The 23,160-nt window shown below is 43.9% G+C and overlaps 1 protein-coding gene across 9 annotated transcripts in view; it reads left to right on the top strand.

The window, feature by feature from the left end:
- The window catches only part of DOCK9 (dedicator of cytokinesis 9), a 1,161,971-nt gene that overhangs the window by 801,099 nt on the left and 337,712 nt on the right, over nt 1–23,160 (top strand). For all 9 annotated transcript variants that reach the window (XM_078657525.1, XM_078657521.1, XM_078657523.1 and 6 more), the window contains exons 33-34: nt 5,288–5,408; nt 22,326–22,459. In XM_078657525.1, the coding sequence (XP_078513651.1) occupies nt 5,288–5,408; nt 22,326–22,459 (255 nt within the window). The remainder of the gene's footprint in view (nt 1–5,287; nt 5,409–22,325; nt 22,460–23,160) is intronic.

The following is a 23,160-nucleotide window of genomic DNA, read 5'->3' as shown; positions in this document are numbered from 1 at the left end:
ATACCATCTCTCTCTTGTTATGGCAGTCAAGTGTCTGCATATCGACCCATTAGTAGTTAGCTTAGCAGCAACTAAGCCTACACTACCATCACACATTACATAAAATATACAAATGTATATGTCAAACCAACTATGTACCTCTCCGCAATACTAAGCCGCAGTAGTTGACATCCGTGGTAGCACTTTTAACCCCCCCTGTCCCTCCAGGGGAGTGGTGAGGAGTGGAAGCAGAAGAGGGGTAGGGGAAAGCAGACAGCACCTGCAGAACTGTAGGCACTGTCGTCCGTTTACCCCTACATGCCGTCCTGGGATTCGACCATTCCCCCCCCCCCCCCCCGTCCCCGTCCCCCCCTTCACGTTGCCGCAATGTGGACCCCTGGCTCTGGATCCTGAGTGGCCTCAGGGGATTCATCTCCCAGTGGCTCCAAAGCTGCCAGATCTTCCAGCATGGCCCTCCAAATTTACAGATCCTTGTCTGCTTGCTCATCAGTGTGTATGATGCACAACCCTCGTTCCTCTGCCACCACCCGTTTGCGTGTATCTGCCATCCATTTTTGGTTGGTGGGTGGCCTGGGTCGGGTCAGGTGGATGACTAGATGCAGCGTAGCCAATACCAATCCTAGTAGGGCAAAACTGTGCCTCATTTTGGCCCCTTGTTTAGGGGTCAGGAGCACACCCAGCAAGCAGTGCCAAGTGTATATGGGGGGTCGCTCCTGCAGCATCCCCTCCCAGTAGCTCTGTAACTTACTGCACTCCCAAGCCATATGTAGGAACATCGCAGGATCCAACCCACATCTGGGACCTGCAACAGACCTCGACACATTAATCCTATATAACCTTTGCGGTGTTATGCAGGTTCGATTCAAATAATAAAACTGGGTAAGTTTGAACCATGCATTGCTAACTACTTCCCTGATCTGAGTACAGGCCCGCTTCCATTCGCCATCTGTAAGTGGCTCAGGCAAGTCTTCCGTCCATCTATCACAAAGCACCGTCATATCTGTCTTGCGGCCTCCCTTCAGGGTTTTATAAGCACAGGATATCAAGCCCCTGCTGGAGCCAGGATCTAGTAGCAGCTGCCGCAGTGTCTACATTTCTGCCGGCTCTGCAGGAAAATCTGTTTAGACCTCACGAGCCAGATGGGACACCTTAGCATTTTACAGAAAATAGTCCTGCTATATCTGAAACCAATCCTATGCCTCCCCCATCATAAGAAAAGTGGCATTCATGTATCGTTATCCAGCCACAGTGCAGCCTCCTTCAAACCACCTTGACATATCCATCAGTGTTTGTATGTGCCAGAAAGTCGGTAGCCACTGAAGAGGGAGCAAGCTTGTGTAAGGTGCCTTTCGCAACACATGTGTGACCGCCTGCTCCCATGCCTCCACCACTTGCCGGACTATAAACGTGCAATCCCTGAGGACTCTTGCCCCCTGCATTAGGTACCTTGGGAGGTCCGTATTATCTCCCCACCCAACCAGCAAGTTCCTTTGCACATTCAGGTTGTCTGCGCACCACAGTGCTGCATATTGATACAAACTCTCAAAATAATGCATTTTCAGTTCCGGTAAACCTAGTCCCCCGAGCTCTGTGGCCAACTTCAGTATCCCCAGTTTTACACAAAAGCCCTCTTAATTTAATCGTCAACTGCGTCTTCATTCTGACAGATGTCTGTGTGGATTTTGCTCGTACCAATCAGCTTTGTGAGGAATCCTACCGGGTTCAATGTTTCCCAGCTGATACTCATGCCATTTACACAAATCCACTTAATATCTTCGACCACTATTTGCTCTTTCTAAGCCACATCTGATCTCAATACTCTGGGGGTTATGGTCCGTCCAACAATTATTAGGAATATTTTAATTGCGAGATGACCGCACTCAAATACTCTGAGCCCAAAATAAAATCTGTTGTACTCCGGCCCAACCCCCATCCGCCCCACATCTCGCCATGTGAACATATGTTCAAATACAGCAGGGAAAGGCTGGCCTCATGTGCAAAAACAAATTTGTTTTACCAATAAATATTTTAAGATATCCCCATATTTTTCGAGCACAACATGAATATGGTCATTGCTGTCCATATAGCCACACATTTCCTTAGCTGATAGTAGGCAAAGATGTGTATTAAGATCCCCGCCCCAAAGCGAGCACATTTTGCAAGCACTCTTATGGGTTAGGCTGGTTAAATCCAATGTATGTAGTACTAGTTTTGTCAGCATTAAAAATGTTATTGTAATAGTACATTAAAACTAGATCATTACCCCATGTTCTAGCAAATACTAAAATCTGATCAAAAATAACCTCCTCAAAATACTTGAACAACTTATCAAGACCAAAGTAGTGATATGTATTAATAGTCCACTTTTTACTGTCTCAGTCTTAAGCTGAGTGAATTGCTGGTAGATGTAGAGTGGTATATTCATTGATACGCAAGCTTTTAGTGGACCACGTTTCTTGAAAACATAGAATTGTGTATTTAAGCCAGTTTTCGTTTCTTATTTTACTCTTAAGACCTGCTACTTTCTACAATGGTAAAAAATAATGCAATCAACATAGCAAGTAGCTTCTAAAGTATCCCCACTTATCTTTTCCCGCTCTGGTCCACTCCAACCAACTTTCAGTCTCGGGCCTTCAAGGCTGGATAAATCAACATTAGCGCTACCTGTCAAAACCTACCCTTTGCGAGAGGGCGGGGGAGACAGTGACTCCATCTGTCCCAAGATTGACCTTGTAATCACTGTCTGATGATGTGTATTGCTATCTTGAAAGCTATCACTCAAGCTTGCTCCTCATAAGCCTTCAGAGGAAGGAAATGATTTGCAGCTGGTGTTTTGAAACTTTTCAGAGACTGACTATGGGAAGCCGTAAAATTAAATTTGCTTTGGTTCATGGTGTGATAATTCGGCATATAAAAGAAGCCCAGAGGAACAGCTGTGATATAAGTTGAGCAAAGAACAATATATCTTAATCTCAATATTACCTTCTCTATCAAACTCTGGGATCAAACGTTGAGATGGAAAAATACATGCATTGGTAATTGTTTTCAATTTTTTCACTCATTGGACTCTACGTGTCACAATAATGTCATAAAAAAGTGTATTAGTACATCCAACCTTCTTCCCCAACCAATGAATTGCCTTATTTTTAAGATCCCTCCAGCTCTCATTCTGTGTCTGCTTAAACATGGGAACATCAGTGGGCACCAAGATATAAGGTGTGACATCAGGGTGGAGGAGGGGGCAAGTCTAAATAGGTCTGCTGTTGAGTGCTAGTAAGCAGTTCATGGTGTGATAATTGGGCTTATAAAAGAAGCCCAGTGGAACAGCTGTTATGCAAGTTGGGTGAAGAGCAATACATCTTAATCTCAATATTAACTTCTCTACCAAACTCTTGGATCCAAAAGTTGAGATTGAAAACAATGACCAATACATGTTTTTTCCCTTTTTCACTCATTGGACTCTACATGTCACAATAATGTCATAAAACAGTTTATTAGTATGTCCAACCACCTTCCCCAACCGATGAATCCGCTTATTTTTAAGATCCCTCTTGTGCTAGTAAACAGTTTGCTTCTAGTGACAAGGGAAGGTGCATTAGCTGCTGTACTACATAGTCTCTCCAGTTGTGGCAGATGGACAGGTAAATTAAAGTGCTCACTATCTGGAGGTGGCAATCTCACTTGTCCCATCCCAAGCTTTTGGAAGGCAATCTTTTTGCAACCAACTGGTATGATGGAATTGAGGTGGGTGATAGCCAATTTAATGTAATTGACAGTTCTGAGGCTGTTCTCTACATTCCTTTCTACAGTCCTTAGGTGAGTGCTTAATTTTTTCGGAGAGTTTTTTACCTGGGCTGCCGTAGCCTCAAACAACGTTCTTTATGATAACATCATGGAGGGTAGCCCAGTTTTCATTCCTTAATGTTAGCACTTTACCCCCTCCTGAATAACAGTCAAAGCCCTGGAATTTGATTGGCAGCGCACGGGACACCACCTCTATCTTTTGCTACTTAAAGGGGGAATGGTTATTAGGAGACAGAGGAGAGATCACCTAGATTATCAGCGGTTCATTGGAAACACAGATGTTTGACTGATTTCTCATGCTCAGAATCTCTCGTTATTAATTGACCCTATAGCACTCAAATTAAGGTTAGCTAAAGTGCTAACAGGATTAATAGTGTATCCTACTGAGGGCACTGGTCATTACTCTTTCCCATTTTGAGGCCTAAGTGAGAGGACTAAGATGGATGGTCCTGCCCAGCTTCCTCTTGGCTCATTTGCATAAAAGGTCACTATTTTGTCTTACCTCCTTGGCTCACAAGGAGAACAAGCATTTGCAATGCAATAGGTCTCACATTTACGAGATTTGAGCTATTAACATTGTAAATGACTGCCTTTTATTACTGTGTTGTTTCTAAAACAGATAAATAAAAGGCATTGTCATTTACAATGCCAATAGCTTAAACTCTCGCAAATGCAAGACCTATTGCAAATTTGTGTGTGCGCTTAAAATAAAAAGCGTTAAAGAGAGTGCGTCCTGCGTACAACAGCAAACAGGACAAAGCTATTTGAGAAAATAGTGCTGGTAGGCTGTAATTAAAGCCTACCAAGTAACAACACACATAACAGGGGGTGTTGCAATGGGAGGTACAAAATAAGACAGCGGTACTAAGGAGGGACTACTACGCCTATTGACCAATGAACAGCCACAATTTGCAGTGGACAATGACACAAGCCAATGAAAAATATGGGTGGAGAGTGGGCGGAGCTTCAAATCACTACCTGAATACAGCATGCCTTGCAGAGCAGCGCATGCGCTGCCCAGGCTCGACCTAAAAATGGACACAAAGATAGCAGACCGACTCAGAGCCCCATACCAAACTTCTAAGCCAAGAATGTATTTATTTAGGAGGGGTCACATTCCAGCTCCGTCCCGCCGCCTCCTAAAGCTGCATCCCCGCAGATTTCCTTAGTAATGGTAAATTGGTTTCTGTTTGAACGTTACTGTATACAAACTGTGCCTTTTTAACTCAGCCGGCAGAGAAATGTGTATTAATCAAACTTTTTTTACTAAATCCATTCAAAGTAGTAGAGTAGTCCACATAATCTTACTCTTTAGAATCGTGAATGACTACCAATGTTTTGCAATTTTTGTTATGTTGTGGATAGATGTCTAATAGCATTACAGCATGCCAGCTTCTTCATAAGCTTTCAATCTTTGTCCTGTCCCAGATGGATGAATAATTTCAAAATGTGTTTTTTATTTCCCAATTGTGTTTTTGCGCAGAGTGCAAAAGATGACTTACTCAGCAGTTTGCCTCCTGGGAATCCTGGGACACCTCAGAAGTGCAGCAACACTCTGGACAGCAGCCTCCACAAAGACCTGTTCGGGGCCATCTCAGGCACTGGTATGACCTCATTGCTTTACACTGAACCGCTCACCCGGACTCTTGGGTTGGCCATTCGAAACCGTCTGTTACGGAACATTGAAAAATATAAAATACGAGCTATTGTATTGCTTCAAATTTTTATACACCTCTGGAGTGTAGTAATCAACTTTTGCAGTGTTTATAAAAAAGAGACAACATTGGGTGCTCTGCCATTCGACTAGAGCACCGGATAGGCTGCCTTAGGGTACGAGCACAAGGGTCATCCGGCTGCAAGTGAAACTTTGAGAAAGACGTTGAAGTGGCGTAACGAAGGCCCCCGCAGCTCCTGTGGTGCGGAGGGCCCTAGCTTCTGGTGGGGCCCCTCCGGCACTGTACACCATTGAGAGCCCCTGGCCTGAGAGTTCCTGGATGGGTCCGGAGGGTAGCGAGGCCCCCTCCATATACTTTGCAACGGGGGGAGTGCTCAAGTTTGGGTATGCCAGTTGTTACTTGGGGAAGGTGAGCGGTAACATTCATATTTTACGGGGGCTTTGTAGATCGTTGCACCAGAGCTTCTTAACACATTCCCTCACGTTCATTTGGATTCTAATGACATTACAAGGTGTTAGTGAGTAGGTCCTAAGAAAAAAATGCACTGTCTGTAGTTTGTGCTCCAACGATGTAAGCATGAACAAGTTCCACCTTTGAGCATTTAATTAATCAACAACTAACAGTGGAAATCAAAACATGTATTTATACATTAAGAGTGCTCAGTAAGATCATTACTCTATGAGAATTTTTTTTTTCATTAACTCATTTTCGTAGTTGCACTTCTAACTAAAGAAGCACTTTAAATTCGTACACAATAAGAATTTCGCTGCCACATCCCCTTTGCCAGTGTTTTTGTTTAAAACTTGCTCTTTGCTTAACCCATCTTGCCTTAAGTGAGATGATTTTGAATGCCCAATGTGAATAATGATTTAAAAGTGCAGCCCCAGGTCTGTGAGAGAATTACAACGTTTAAATGGGGTTCATTGTTACGTTTTTCCCCATCTCACTAACCTCTTCGAACCACAAAACAGCATGCTGCTGCAATGACAGCACAATCTCTAAAATGTTTTAATTCTGTAAAGTATCCAAAAATGTAATATTTATCGTGCTAGACAAAGGTTTGCCAGTAGCAGAAAAAGTATTTTAGCAAACCTGCGGTTGTTAGAAAGTTCAAATGTGTGATACTGATGAAGTAACAGCGGTACCCATTCACACTCCCAAATGAGCATCAATTGGCTAAGATTTCTAGTTGCAATCAAAGTGCATCACAATGGCCAGTTTGAGTTATAAAATGGGTGCCTGTATTTTAAGATTAAAAAATAGGATTATGCTGTTCCTCAATGTCAGTGTGTAAGAATCCAGGAGACTGGATCCAGCTGTACCCCAGCCGGGGTTTAAAGTTGGGAATCCATGTATTGCATTGTAATGCCCTCACACACCCTTTCAGGTGTCATGCTTCATCATCTGGGCTGCTCCTCGTTGGGTCAGCGGTGAAATACCCAACAGGCTCCCTGTAGTAGGGGCACATTATCGGAGATCTTTATCCAATACCCGTATGGTGCTGGGGGTCGCGTAACTAGTTAGCAAGGAAGAGTCTCGTTCGTTATCGGAATTAACCAGACAAATCGCTCCACCAACTAAGAACGGCCATGCACCACCACCAACAGAATCAAGAAAGAGCTATCAATCTGCCTGTATTTTAAATCAGGAGTATAATGTGCTTTGTGTCACCTGTGTGTGTGCTCTTTTACCACAGAATCTACAATATACAGTTAAATGAACCACACTTAATACCTCCATTGCCAAGAGCCCTACCGACATTAGTGTGATTCCAGTTTCCTACTTTTCCCTTTGATTAGGGTAGCAGTATATTTAACATATGAAGATGCAGAGAGTATATTATGGGATTCATTACCATTCAGTGGAGAGGACCAACCCAACTGCTGAGTGATACCAAACTTTTAAAGTAGTTAAACAGCATAACGTCTGCGTCTCCTGTGTGGAGAGCATTCATTCAGTGCATGCCTGCTACCATTAACTACTCCCTACTGAACAGTGAGATGATCCTTCTATGCAGAGTTCATTATAGGCAAAAACAAAAAAGCAATGGAGTGTGTATGGCCATCTTGAAACCAGCTATGGAACATGCTTTTTGTTGCTGAGCGAGACACCCTGGGGTTCTACCCTATCTGTGTGGCAGTTACTCCTATGAAACCTACAAATGTAGTGCTCAGGAAGGGTGAATTACCTTGACATGCAACCATTTTGCCAATGGCTCTGGCAATCTGTTTAAATTAAATCAGTTTGTTAAGCTCCCGGACTTGACAAATGTATATATTTATTAATGGTATTTTATAAAGAGTGAACATGACCTAAGGGTATCAGAGTGCTGTGTATATGATAAACATAAACGAAGATCTGATAAATAAAAAGGACGACTAATAAAAACAAATATCAACTTTTAAGATCTTCAGTAAAATATGGTATGTAATAAGAGGTATTAATAGACAATCTCCATTTCTTATGCATCATTTGAGTAGATTCTATAGGGTAAAATTCCATGAATCTGCTTTGGTTCGATTCTGTTTCAGAAAACCAATGGACAATGTTTGTGTGGGTTCCACAGGGAATTGATTTGCTTCATTCCTGTATTGGCTTTCATTCATTGTAGCGGCCAGTGAGCCAAGGGGATGGACAAATACCCAGGACTTAAGTGCCCTTAAGTACGTAAAACCTCTGTTGCTCCAGCCACTCTGTTGCATTGTTGGTTTGAGTCCTACACACTGTCTGGATGTGAAGGTACCAAGCTGCTATTGCAACCTATGTTGATGAATTCTATTTTGGGCTGTATGCTGACAACTGTGATCTAGGAGGTTGAGCACCGATCCCTCCTTGGGCATGTGTCTGCACCTAGCCCCATTTAGTTCGGTTGCCTCTGGGATGCTGGGTTATATGGTAAGGTAAGAGAAGAGGGGTATTCAGGAATACAGTATATCTCTTCCTATTGATACACCTTGTTTTATTCAAGGCCTGTGGAACTCCTGACTCCTCTTCCGCTGCAGCTGACCCTCAGTGCTAGAAACTGCTGAGAAGCTGAGAGGACACTGAGTCAATAAGCAAGAAGCCTTATCTGAAAAGTATTTTAAAGAAGTCGACCTTCTTGAGTGGACACATGACCTTCTTGAGTGGACACATGATCACCTGTCCCCCTCCTGACTCCGCTTAACGCACAAGATGCACAAGAAAAAGTGCAGAAATTGGTAGGCCCTATCAGAGTCTGAAATAGAGAAACACTGCAAGCAAGGATCACGTGACACTACTAATGTTGCTCAAAGATCAAATCTTGGAAAGGCAGGCGTTTGCAACTGTTTCTCAGGAACAGGCATAGAATTTGGGGCCTTCGAGTTTGCAGTCGTTAGTGACAGTCTTTCTGCTCGTGACTGTTGGTACAGAGTTCTTCTTTTCTTGTCCCCAATCTAGAAAGATGGACTTCAAGGAAGACCGAACTTGTCACACCAGGAACCTCTTAATCTTCCTTCAGATCCAAGCTGGAACTTGCCAACATCAAACCTCAGTTCTTGAATTTAAGTGTCAACCTGAAATTTAAGAAGAATGCCTCAGCCGCATGAGAGCCGACTCCTACTGGTCAGAGTGTAGCTTGCAGAGTGTCTTATTTAGCTCCTTAAAGTTGAACACTAAAATGGCATAGTAAACTGAAAAAAGCGGAGGACTTTGTTGCTCCAAAACTGATGCTGCAGGAGGAATGAAAACTGACACTGTTGCATTGCAAACATTTTACAAAATGCCTTGAACTGTCAAGACCTCCAGAAACAGCCAGGCACTATTTTTGTCCTGCTCAGAAAGCCTGAACAGAAAAGCATTCCCCAGAAGCTACCTTTGGGTTGAAACTCTAGATTATATGGGTTATTTCATGAATTATACTCAATGTCGCTTGGTTGGCATCCTTTATTTTTGGAGACCGGGTCCTTTTTTAACACATTTTGGCCAAGGTGTTTCACTCCTCTTCATCTCTCTGTCACAATTCATTCTTTGTATTGTATCACAATCCTGCTTGACATTATAGTGGCTCTTTATGTAGCTGTACATGTTAAGGACACGTATTCCAATGTCAAACATCTGATCCTGGAAGAGGATGCGGACACTTTCTCCATCTCTGGATTCTGCAGAAGCCTCTGCTGAGGATCTCCAACCATTTCCTACTTCAGATGTGCACCATAGCCACACCGAGGTACTGAGCTGAGCACCCTAGAAGTGCTTTAACCACCACAGAATGTTCCTGAGCTCCTCTTGCCTGTTTTCACATCCCTGCACCCACTGTATTTACAAGGGATGAAAAGTCGAGCTAAAGCTCTAGAATGGATAGACTTTCTGGTGGACATACAAAATAGAGACAGCCAACAAAATCTGCGACACAAATTCACACAAAAATTATTTCCTTTGCTATCACTGCACATGATGCAATATATTTGAATGTTTTTGTTTATACGGGATCACTTCAGTGATTTGCACATATATATATATACTATAAACCCTATATATATCCTATATTACTATATATAGTGGATAAATTACTCTAAATAAGGCAGAATGATTAATAGATCTTCCTATCTAAAAACTAATTTGCTTAGCCCAGGCATTCACCTAGTGTTTCTCTTGGCGCTATAGGAAGGAACAAGTAGGAGGCACCTTTATTTGCTGTCCTCTCTAAATGCAAGATGGTTTTCTTCTAATTTCAAAGGAAGAGTGGATAGAACTTTATGAGTCTGTGCCAGAGACCCCAAGAATCTCCCTATGACTTTAGTCCATCTACGCTTAAGGAACAGTACTGAGGCATTTTGCTTGTTAATTATGTTATGTTTTGGGGGACTGTATACAGCACTCCACCTGACGGTCTTTTGGCACTGAGATTTAATGTGGTTAATATTGCTGGAAAATGACCATGTTGTCATTTGACATCTAAACATGGCAGTGGAGGGAATTGCACATAATGGTTATTTAGGGAATTCCATAGAGGAGTGAGTCCTACAACAGGCAAAACATGACTCTGAATCTAGGCCCTCAACAGACCAGGAGTTCAGTTGTGTTCTGAATTACTTGTAGTTGGCGTAAGATATTTTCTGGGAGTCCAGAGAGAGTCACTTTGGATAATCAAGTCTTGAGATAATAGTAACAGCAATGACCCATCTTTTGCCATCTTAAGTGAGGAAGAGAACCCTAAATGGTAATATGCAGGGGGACGTGCTGGACTAAAGAGAGATTACAGTTGATCTTAACCACAGGCTTGGGACAAAAAGGTTCAACCTGTCAAATACTCTCCACATAAAAGAATCTTCTCCAGCCTCTTGTCTCCTCCTGGTTTGGTCTTGGATGCTAGTTCCGCTGTGGCAGACACGCTCAATCCAGTTTCGGTTGTACTGGATTTACAACTTCCTTCTGTGGAATTGTCAACCGACCCTTTACTTGGCATTCTACATCCTGGCTAGTCTAACATAGAGCCTGTCCTTCCTTATAGTGACTGTCTTTTCGATATCCTGTTGGGTGCTCGGGCTTAACCTGAAACAGGGCTCCCTGTTGGTTGATCTATTTCTCACAGGCATCGCCCCACCCCGGAGGATTCCTCCTGTCTCCTTAGACATCCATCTAATCAGAGCTTTGTGGTACAGGCTGCTTTAGCCTCCCAAAATATTGATTTTATCCTCCTGTACCTCTGAAAAGAGAGGATAGGAAATTTAACGATTCTGGTGGACGTATTTTCTCTACTTCCTGCTCTGCCCTGTGATGTCTGAACACTTCATATGTCCTTGCTTGCTTCTCCCACACCATGTGGGATTCAGTGTAACGCCACTTGCCTTCTCTTCCGGGGGAAGCCCAGAATACTCTTGTTCCATTGCTATGAGATGGGCAACACTCTGCCACATGTAGCATCAGCTGTGGTATGGATACCACTGAATCTGTTAGTTGGGCTATAGCCTCTTCCATAGTTCTTTGTCGACGTGCATGGTTGCATACTTCCAGGCTTTCGGAGGATGTGGAAACTATTTCAATGGACATGCCCTTTGATGGCATCTCTCTTTTTGGCGCACATGCTGACTCATGGTGGCACAGAGTCTTAACTCTATTGTACTAGGTTTGTTGGGGACAATTTGCTTCCCCTTGTTTAGGCCCTTATCAGCCTTCATAGGGCAGAGTACATTGTTTAATTTGTAAAATATTAAGTGCAGGTGCTCACATTTTTTTTAGGAGACCACAACTACTTCCCCCGGCTCCACCCATTTACTTTTTCTCCACCCACATCCTCAACTGGCACTGCTGAAAGCTAGATGTAATGTCCGATCTTAATTACAGAAAGGGAGCCTTCCTCAAGTAAGGTTTTAATAGGAGGTTCCCCTGCCCATGAAAATGTTGAGAAAAATGCAATCAAAAAGTGTATTTAAAGCACAATTTGGGAATAAATTGGCTAAAATGACGAATGCACTGAAAGGGGACACCTATAATTAATGCTTTATGGGCTCCCATCTTCCTGTTGTTTATGCCTATGCTCATAAATAAAATGCCATGCCAAAGCTAAAAGGAAGGGTTGAGGGCTGGCAGTGGAGCAATAGCAATGTAGACAGAGGCAGAGAAAGGATGAAAACTGTGAAGAAAGGAGAGAGAGCGTCAGGCAGGTGGCACAGGGCAGTGAAGTTGGAGTCACAGACTATGCTAATTTTGAACAAAAGTAATCCGGGAGTTTGTCACAATATTGTTGTGATGCACAGGCGGTGTTCTTGGCATCTGCCTTAGACTGTTCTTGAAATATGCTGAAGATTTCTCTTGTTCGGTCAGACCTTGTAGATTATTTTTGTAAATTAAGACTTTTTGGCTCTTTATGGCACTATGGAGGCCTACTGGTACCTCTTAGAGAGGTGCTATCTTCAGTTAAAATAGTTTTGTGCAACTTGCATTACAGTTTGAAACTGGTTTGTTTCAGCTCTGCTGACACCACATTACACCATTTGTAGTGGATTTAACGCCAAATTTAGTGTTTCTTGTTTTGGCTGGGGCCAACTCGCAGAGAGCGATCGATGTATTGTGGTACATATGTCCAGTATAGCTTCAGGGTCATCGGAGTTGAAAAAGTTATTTGTTATAACATTCTATGTTACCTCATGCTCTTCTATGCTAACATATTTGTAACACCTGGATGGCATGATTGCATATCTCATTCTTTCAACCAAACGCAAATCAATTCCACAAACATGTCTCCTAGTCCATTCATGTATATCATATGGAACAATCTGGCATGAATGGTGCAGATGTCATCAAGTCAAACCTAAATAGGTAGCTCACTTAAGATGTGCTGAATGCTAATCGCTGTGTATGTGACATTTATGTTTTTCAAAGGTATCAAGGAGGTTGGTGAATTGAGGTCAATGATGACAAAATGATCACAAATGTAACAAAATATACACTTACTGGCTCCCTCCATGGTCATTATTTGCAGCACATAACAAGACCTGTGTTGTTTACCCGTAATCAAAGTTCAGTTGCCATTAAGTATATAATCCAATTTAACTTCAACACATAGTATTTGAATCAATAGAATTGAGGACTGGAAATGTTCCCTGGCGTTACATCGGGGGTTACACCGTCAGCATTAGTTGTTATTAGCACTCGAGACTTTACATGTAACCACATAAAGCTGGTTTATGAAGGAGCTTTACAATCACAAAATCTGGAATTTTCAAGAAGGTAACAAACATTATGGAGGTGAGAAAAAGAGAAAAAAACATAGATGAAAGGGTGTAGAATGGAAGGAACCCCTTTGATGTCAGCCTCAGCAAACTGGAAATACGTTTTGTATTATTTCATGGGCGCGTATTTAGAAGCCATTTTTTGTTTTGGGACATTTTTTAAAACCAAGGTGGGTAGTGTGATATGCTGATACCTGAGGGTACCACGAGTAGCTTGCACCAGGTAAGTGCGACGACCCGTCCTCCCCGTACACTTCCAGTCGCTCTGTTTATATCTCTCTTTATTGGGCTCGTGGCCTGAATGCCGGAGATCATTAATCTGCACAGAAATCCAATATCTCTTTCCAGCATTAGACCAATTAAATCCATTGTCTTCGATACTAATTGGCCCGTCACACTGTGCAAAATGAACTTACATCACTGAACGCCAGCCGCACACCCAAGCTTCCAGAACAAACTGATCAAAGCTATCATTGACTTGTGAAGCCATGGCAGACGCTGAACATTGCAAAATTAACAGATGCCACATTTCAGGAGCCCGTGAAGACGTTGTGGACAGAAAACATTTCCGAACAAGCAGATTCCACCGTTCAGAGACCTATGTGGCACGCTCAAGAAAAAGCTGAAGGCGCAGTCTAATCGGCAGAAACATGTCAATATTTTTGCAGTAAGGAGGGGTGAAATTATCCTACATTTCTCCTTTCACCACCATCCTTCACGTTTTTAACCCTGGCCAGGTGGTCCAGGAATAAAATAGTACCACAGACACATCCAAGCTAGTTTTAACTCTTACAAACTGCACACTTCTTTGGTGCTCCCACTATTTTATGTTTGTATTGTCTTCCCTCCCTTTTGCTCCACCCCAGGTATTGGTCTGTGCAGGGGTGTCGGTTAGCAAGCTCTATGATGAAGCATGTACCAATTTGTGAGTGAGGGTTGTGTTTTCTCTCAGAGCATGTGCCACTACAGAACCATAATACGCATTCCTACCTCTCGTTTGTGTGAAATAATCTATGCCGTGTTTCTCATGGTTTGATAGCTTCCTACTCCCAGCGGGCTTCCCATAGTTCTTCCAGGATATCAGTCCTTTCAGTGAGCATCTTGCTTCCCCTATCATTTTTCGGATAATCTGGTCCCTTCTATCGGGCCTCTTCTCTGAGGTCACTTCGCACCCCCTCCTCCAGGAATGGAATCGGATGAAAACGTTTCCGGAGATCTAGTGTGGTATCTGCTGCTAGAACCTGTCTCTACCAGATAAGGCATTACCAAAGGTAAGTAACTTGTTCATTAGCTATTATTTAGGGATGTGTGAGTGTAATTACGTGAAATTACTGTGAAATGATGCGTAATGACGCAAAACGTCTCTCACGCTCAAGCAATTAACCAAATATTCCACTTGAGACATTTTTTAATCCAAAATGTAATTTAAGGTTGATATCTGGTAGCTCACCTTCAAAACTCTGCTGCTCGGATTCAAATTTGTAGATTTGCACAAAAAAATTACCGGAACGGCCTCTTGGATACAGCATCTATCTACCTGTAGTGTCGACTGCCCACATTAAAGGAACTGCCTCTGACGTGCAAAATAGTGCAGCTCACATTTGAATTTGTAGTTTCAAGTTTAAAAATTACCCAAATGGTCCGCTTGTAAAAAATCTATTTGAAATGCCGCTTAATTAAATAAATTTGGTAAACGATACATCTCCTAATTACATTTCTCCCTGGAATTACGTGATGTGGTGTAAGGTACATGATCTTGGTACTTTTGTGTACATTTTGTTAGGCGAAATTACCCAAATTATGTCTATTACGCCAGCCTAATTAAAATTTAGCCCAGACCTTCTATTATCATTTAGTTATTATTAGCTATTTCTTTTTTTATCTTCCTTGCAGAAAGGATCCTTGATTTTTACCACTTATGGTGCATTATTGTTTCAGTTCTCAAACTGACTTTGCTGGGCATATTGATGCAGGGGACTTGATTGAGTTCTTAAAAGTTTCATTTTTCACTTTTGCTACAGCTTTAATACTGGAGTGCCATCTCCCTTATTGTTTCCAGTTTTAGAAACGTGTTTTTGGGTAGTGTGTCAAGTCTCATGTATTTTACAGTTACAGGTTTGGTTTAGATTGGTGGCATTTAAAATATAAAGACTGAAAAAGTTGGCCTCTGCTAATGTCCTATTTGAAACAGCAGGTTCAAGAAAGATCTAGGTCCAGAAATAAGATTTCCTTTTATACTAATTGATAGCCAATTTCTGCCAGGACGAGAATTCATTATTTTTTAAATATTGCACTGCTGACAATCATTGGTTTTGCTCCTGTTAACAACGGTTGTTTTCATACTGCTGATTTGACTTCTACTTTGGGAATAAATATAAAGAATCAAAACGCTTACATTTCTGTTCACCCTTATTCACCAGCATGAAGAATCTTCACGACAATCACCAGCAGAGATATAAAGCTCCCTTTAGCCTGTCTTATTTTTAATTTGAATCCTATTTTTTTTTAAAGAGCAAGAAGTACATTGACTGTAGTTTAAGTTTGTTTATTGGACTTCTGGAGTGCATGGATGCTTCAGATGAAGCATCCCTGCACTAGGATTCTGTCTACAGTGATGCCTGGCAAGTTAAGAGAGAGGGGAAAATGTAATTTAAAAATAGCCATATCTTCAGTTGCTTTTGAAGATTACATCTGATAGAGACTACTAGCCGCAGATTCCTTAACATAGAATTATCCCCAGGCGTTATACTGGATCCGGAAATTTTTTGCCCAGCATCCATCCGTTCCGGCAAAACGCGGCTCCGCCCAGGCGTCGCCCGCGTACATGACATCAGCTAGGTCACATAAATCCCACCCCGGCGCGCCTACGTCAGTTTTTTCCTTTTCCGCGTGCAACGCAGATCTGGTTCATGCTCCGGGCCTGTTTAGGCCTTTCCCTTCTATCCTTCGTGTGTTGTGGGAACACTGTGCGGATGCCTTCGGGCTTCAAGACTTGTTCGTCTTGTGGACGCTTGATGTCGGCGACGGACCCTCACCTCATTTGCATGTGGTGCTTGGGGGAGGATCACGGCTCCACTGATTGCGAGGTGTGCCAGCGGTTGAAGCTGAAGTTGAGGCGGGAACGTCAGATGAAACTTCTCTCGGCTCGCATGTCCAGGTCGGCTTCATCGTCTTGCTCAGCCTCTGCGGGAGGTTTTCGGAATGATCGTCACCGTTGTTGTCCTCATCCTTCTCCTGTGCTGCAAGAGCGTTGCTCCCCTGTGGGTGAGTGTCGCAGTTTGTCCCCAAAGTCTGGTTTCTGGCCTGTTGGGGGCGTGGGCTCTCCGCGGGTGATGCGGCCCTGCGTATCGCCCCCTATCCACGTTTCCCGATGAGGGGACATCGAGAGCCCAGATGAGGTATAGGCGGCGGCTTTGCAGGCCTCACTGGTTCCTCCTCCTCCTTCCCCTCCTGGGACGTCCGCAGATTCCTTGCGCTGTGCGAGGCCTTCCGCGGCATTGCCGGCAGCTCCGGCCCCGACGCTGACTGGTTCGGATCCAGGCTTGGAGGATGTGGTGCCGTTGGGGTGCGGGCCTGCGAGGTTCCCTCCTTCTGCTCCCTGCCTTCGCCGCTGCCGTGGTTTTTGCCAGAGGAGCCACAAGTCCCCCACTCTTAGGTGCCTCTTTCTCCCTTTCGGGCCTGGCCCTTGCCCACTCTGGCTGGCTTCGGACGCCTTAGCTTGCAGCCGTCGCTGACGGAGGAGCTGCATTTTCTGCCACGGGGCCCTACGGAGGCGGGTGCAGCCTTCGCTCGCGCTGTTTCCACGGCTGTGGGAATTTTGCGCATGGGAGATCCCGCTGCCCATTTCCCCGCAGATCATCTTTTGGAGGTTCTCCACCAGGGCTCTGGTAGATGGGAGCTGCTGCTCCCCTTTGAAGGTTCGATCCATTCTTCTCTGACGGGGGCTTGGGGACGCCCCACCACGGGGGATCCGGTGCCCCAACACCTTCTCCATCGACACCTTCCGGCACCGCGTGACCCGGCGTGTCCTTTCCTCCACTCCTCTTCCAGTGGGCCCCTGTTGGGGACCGCCTTTCCTTCCCCACCGTCCCTGTTGGCTCCACCTTCCCGGGAGGCCCGTAGGCTAGACTCTTGGGGCCGCAATATGTTTGCTGGCCCTTAACACTTTGTGTGTTGGCTAGGGCCACCTCTTGTTTGTGGGACTCGGCGGAGTCCCTTGGATCTGCAGCTTCTCAGGAGGGTCCTGGTGTTGATTTGCGGAACCATGCATCAGATGGCCGGGAGCTGGTGGCGTTTATTCTTTGCTCTGGACATCTCGGAGGTGCTGGGTCGTGCCATGGCTTCTTCGGTGGCCCTTCGCCGCCATGCGCGGCTTCGGGACAGTGTGTTCCCAGAAAATGTGCCGGAACGGCTGGTGGATCTTCCCTTTGATGGCAACCTTTTGTTCCACGCCCCGGAGGACTCAGCCATCCGGAGGTTCTTGGCGGGGCTTCAGCCTCCTCCTCCTCCTCCTCCTCCCCCTTCTTCTCCCCCTCACTGACCGGTGAGTTGGGCTAGCTCTTGATGATGCTCTCTCTTTTTGGCTGAGTCGCCCTCGTTGTTGTAGTTCTGTGTGTATTATGGCAACTCAAGGCCTCCCTGTTCAGGCTGTGGTTCTGTTGGCTGCTGGACTGCCCTTCTTTGCTGTGTGTGTTTTTGCTGCCCCAGATTGGCCCTGAGATTAGGCCTTCTGTTTTTCTCTTGGGCTGCTTGATAAGCCTTCTGCTGGGAAAAAACCCTGCGACTTTTTTCTGTTGTCCTCTGCTGCGGAAGTTCTTCCAAAGAGGGTTCCCATGTCTTGGCACTTAACTTACCCTATGTGGAGTAGTGGTAGCTGTTATATAGCTTTTGCTGTGCTTGGGGGTTGTGGTCGCCTTCTGGCTTCTGCTCTCTATGGCGTTCATGTACGTTGCCGGTACAATTCCCCCCTTGCTGGATTAGACTGTCTTTGTGGTGCCCCGGGGTGTCTTCCTCGGGATCGCTGCGCTGTGTGCTAGGTCTGACCTGCTGTCTGCGACCTAGCATCGTGGCTCTGGTTCTGCTTCTTGAGTCGTATGCGCGGACCCCTCACTGTGGTGTGTCCGGGCTCTTCTTCAACTTCATGTTCTCTATTTTGGTTGGCTGAGATGGTGTGTTCCTCCTCCTCCTTCTTCCTGGTGTTCCCTGGCCGGTCTTCCTGGGAGCCCCGGGCTGTTCTTCCTGCTTCCCACTGTTTTCTTGCTGTCGGCGCCGTTCTGTCTGGTCTGTTGCCTTCCGACTGTGGTGGGCTCGCCGCCTTTTCCCTCGTTTACTTGGGCCCTCTAGGTTGTTCTTTCCTCTTCCTTGCCCTGGCATTGGTTGGAGGTTCTGTTGCCTTGTAGGAGAATGGGGTGCTTCGGCCTCCCCTGGCTTGCCCTTGATTTTTCTGATGAGGGTGGACAGGCTTTCTTCTTTCTTCTTCCCTTGCCCTCCCCTTGGGGTCGGTGGTACTCTGCTGGCGGGGGTTTCCCCCTTGCCTGGGGGGGATGAGGCTTTCGCCTGCCTGTTGGACCGATCCCCTGTGTGACCCTCTGTTATGTCCAGGCTGGTGAGGTCCTTTCACAGACCCTCCTTCCTTGGGGGTATGGCTAGGGTGCCCCTCTGTTCTAGTTGTTCCAGTGTTGAGGCTGGCCTTTCCTCTCGTCCCTTCCCTCCCTCCCTCTTTACTAAGGGTCCTGGGGCCTCTGCTACCCTCTGAGTTGGGGGCCCGTGGTCATCTCTACCAGATACATCATTACCAAAAGTAAGTAACTCGTACTTCAGGTGGTCTCTTTCGCAGTTGAAGAGGCAGGCTGTCTCAGAGTTTAGGGGCAAGGTGTGTAAACAAGCATTCCCCTTGCTTCACTTTGTTGATACTGGCGACTGTAGCTGACAAGGAATCCGATAAATGAAGAGTTTCTGAAGGAATATAGGGCTTGCTCAAGCTACGGATGTAGCTCGGGCCAGTATTTTAAAAAGCCCATATGTGAAGGACATGGCCTTAATTTGAATTGCCTGCTGACTGGCAGCTGGTGCTGCTCTCGGAGACTTGCAGTAATGAAGGAATACATTATTGAAGTACGCATAAAAGACAGGCTGCAGAATTTTGGATCACTGGTAGGAGCACTAGTAAGAGCATCTGAGATAAGCCAAGATATAGTATATTAATGTAGTACTGGCAGGAACAGACCATATAGCCTGGTCCACAGTCTTATGAGCTGAAAGGAACATTAGAATTTCTTTAGACATCTCAGGATCCTAAAGCAACAAGCTGAAAGGGTCTTGGCTTGGTGGTCAAAAGTGAAGTTTTGATTTGGCCAAACTACAAAATTCTTCATTTTGGGCTTGGGGTGGTGATAGAGTCCCAGGGAGGCAGGCAGGCCACCAGGCAGTTGATCAGATGTTGTGATGGTTACAGCAGGTTTTCACTGTTGAGCTGAAGGCAGTTAAGGCCCATTCACTCAGACAGCAGTGAGATGGAATTTCAGTTGAGCAGCCCATTTGTCCAAGTCTTGGGAAAGTGGTAAATCAGTTGTGTGTCGGCTTCACATGAGAGTAGAGTGATGCCAAAAGATTCTATGATATCTGCTAGGGGGCAAATGTACATGTTTCCCTATTCATTCTTCTCAGGTTTGTAATGGGTGTCTCTTCCATTTGAGCGGAGGAGCGTCACCCCACCAGCCCCAGAGCTGAAAAATAAAATGGTAATAAAGTTTATTACCATTTTATTTTTCAGCAACCCGTTCTGAACTAAGTGTCAGGACGGGGCGTGGCCAGCGCTTCCATGTGGCAGCAGCAGGGAGCTGTCCATTTTAAAATGCACATATCTCTTTGGTCGTCTGTCTCAGGACTGCCACCCAGACATGCTCATTTTAAAGTTCTCTACCCAAGCTTTCTTAGACAGCTGGGTTATAGAAAGAGCAGGACTCCAGTGCTCTTAGGAGCGCTGGCAGAGGCGGCTCTATCCAAACCTGGTGCTGCTTTCATGCTCCAAAAGCAGCACCAGAATTGGGTAGGGCAGTTTCCTGCATCAGTATCTTCCTGAAAGACACCTGAGGGAGGATGACGTTGCGTTGCCTCCGAATGTAAGTGAATTTATTTATTTTTATTTTGTGCCCCATCACTCTCGGTACAAGCCAGCTGCCACTGGTTTGAAAGCGTTTTCTTATTTGTTAAAGTTTGTGTGAGCCATCCCATACCTTGCTGATAAATTGCACTGCCTTACTTTTCTTAAAATGTTGTGGCTCTGGACTCTGAAATGCATATTTTAGCAGAATTGTTTATTGTCCCATTAATAGCATATTTACTCATTAAGCCAATAATATTTTCTATGATTCAAATATGTTTTTTAAATGTTTGTTATGTTACATAAATTTGTAGCGCGCACAGATACTCATGAGTGTCCAGGCCCGATGCCTAGCAGAGTATGGAAAATGAATTTCAAGCAAACAAATATGTTTTCAGCTTCCTCTTGAAAGCCACTGGGTCCTAAATATTACGCAGGGCAAGAGAAAGGGCATTCCAAGCAACAGCGGCCTTCACAGCAAAGGAGCTGCACTCAAGGATTTAACTCCTAAGAGGTCTTAAGCTCCTGCCAATAGGTGTGAAGAAAATCAAAATCTCGAAAATGCATCAATAAATGTATTATGGTGTAATCCGAAAAAGGGTCTGCTTAGTGATTAAAGACAGCACATTTAAGGAAGCCATCAGCTTTTTATTCCTCCGTAATCTGTTTGCCTAATGCATAGTCTATGATATTGTGTGGGCACTTCCTATGGTTCTCTGTCCCTTATTTTAGTTCCATGAGTTGAGTGTAAGGTATAATCTATTGTAAGACCAGGCGAAAGCTGGGTGGCTGTTGTAAATCTGAGAGTTTTGTCTATAAGTGTTTCTCCATTATGAGCACCCACAACCCATTTGCCTCTGGCACTTCCTGGTGGAGATTGCTGGTTGTTATTGATGAGTGGTGGGGCTCACAGAGGTGGGTGGTGATTTCAGAAACATTGGCCTCTTGTTTTTTAAACTCAAAAACACATCTAAGTGTGCATTTTATTTTCATCTTCAAATCTCTATTAAACAATAATAAACATTACACAGTATACTTCCACTGAAAGTTAACTCATAATCCCCTGATTGGAAAACATGTTCTTGGTGCTTCATTATGTAGCACCCATAAAACAGATTCTTTGGCCACATGACATGTCACTACTTTCAAGCTGAACAATCCACATTTGAGGGTGGTGCATTTGATTGACATGCTGACGTTACTCCACCAATGTTCTCAGGTCAGAAAATTAAATGTGCATGTTTTAGCATTTGAGAGGAGTAAAGTAAGCGAAGATTGTGGACAAAGCCCACCCCAATCAGCATATGTTTTCCACTTTCTGGATGGCAGGTCACCAGCCCAATTTTGACCTAAAGACTGCTCTCTGCAGAGTTTAGAATGGACTCAGCAGTAAGGGAGAGATTTTGCTGTTACCTTTATCACCTTTACTTCCAGTGTTGTACTGCTCCTTGGATACAAGTAGGTGATATCTGCTTGATTCGTAAGATGATATCAACAGATGGGAGTTTTAGTTCATCCTTGGATGCTTGTCTGGAGGGTCACTGCCTCAGGAAGTAATGGCCTTATTTAGAGTTCGACAGATGGTATACTCAGTCACCAGCATGGCAGATATCCCACCCTCCATATTAAAGGTGCATTATAGCCAGTGACACTTGTAATGCGATGGATAAAAAGATATCCATAACATTTGTAATACAATATGCAATCTGCTAACATCTAACTCAAGCCCCATGTGTTGTAACATTAAAGATAATGATACGCTTTTCATTCAGTGCTTCATTGGGAAGAGTCATTACATAGTAGTTTTTCTTGATGATCATTTTTAAACTCTAGGGCGGGTATTTTTAATGTCAGAGTAGTTAACCTGTTATGTCATTCACAGTATATGATTTAATTATTTTATGTATTTTGTACAAGTGACACACACCATTAAACTGTTTAGGCATAGGAGTTACCTTTTTTTTGGAGTTTTAAATTTCATGCTCGAAAATCTGATTAAAACATGAAATTAAAGGAATTTAAATGCTTTTGTATGTTTTGTTATTTAAGCCTCTCCACACACGTCATCTACTCCAAATATCAACTGTGTGAGAAATGCCGATTCCAGAGGATCACTTATAAGCACTGATTCAGGAAACAGTCTTCCAGAAAGGAATAGCGAAAAGAGCAATTCTCTTGACAAGGTAATTAACGTTTTGTTTGTAGCTTTCTTGCATAGTTGACATTCATCACATATTCAGTTGAGTCAATTTAAACTGTTTAGAGTTTTGTCTTAGTTCTGCCAGTTCCTACTAAACTATGAGTTAGATAAAGGCAGATAAAGGGATTTATGCCGATGACTGATTGTACTCTCAATTTCATAGAATAACATTTCGTTATCATTCTGCCTTGTGTTCTTTTCATGTTTTTATTCAGCTAATTCAGTGGTAAGCAAACATATGTATTTCCTGTTCACAATTATGGACAAACCAGTGCAAAGCAATTACATTTTCGTTTTCCTTCGGTGGCCATGATAAAGTATAAATCAATTCTACAACCAGTATAAAAATGTACTCCGGTTTAGAGTACTATAATTCTTTGCTGCAGTTTTATAGTGATTTACAATTTCATCTTCATTTGAAACAAAATTAATTTGTTTCTAAGTGTCTAATACAGCCATTTAACATTAACTCCGGAAGGACCGTGCCACTGAAAGTTAACACACTTATAAGGAATCTAAGTTTTAACATTATTGCAAAAACATAGATGGTCTTTAGAGTCTCTAATAAGAGGGGTTATATTTTCCCAAACTAATTGGCATAGACCACTGAAGCTCCCTTGTCCATAAAACCCCTAGAAGGCTTGTAAACTTATTTAGAGTAGAATCAGAAGGGTCATGATTGAA

The sequence above is a fragment of the Lissotriton helveticus genome, chromosome 8 (genome assembly GCF_964261635.1).
Source record: "Lissotriton helveticus chromosome 8, aLisHel1.1, whole genome shotgun sequence".
NCBI lineage: Eukaryota > Metazoa > Chordata > Amphibia > Caudata > Salamandridae > Lissotriton > Lissotriton helveticus.
Note: the sequence above shows the minus strand (reverse complement) of the source record. Positions and strands in the feature narration are given on the sequence as shown.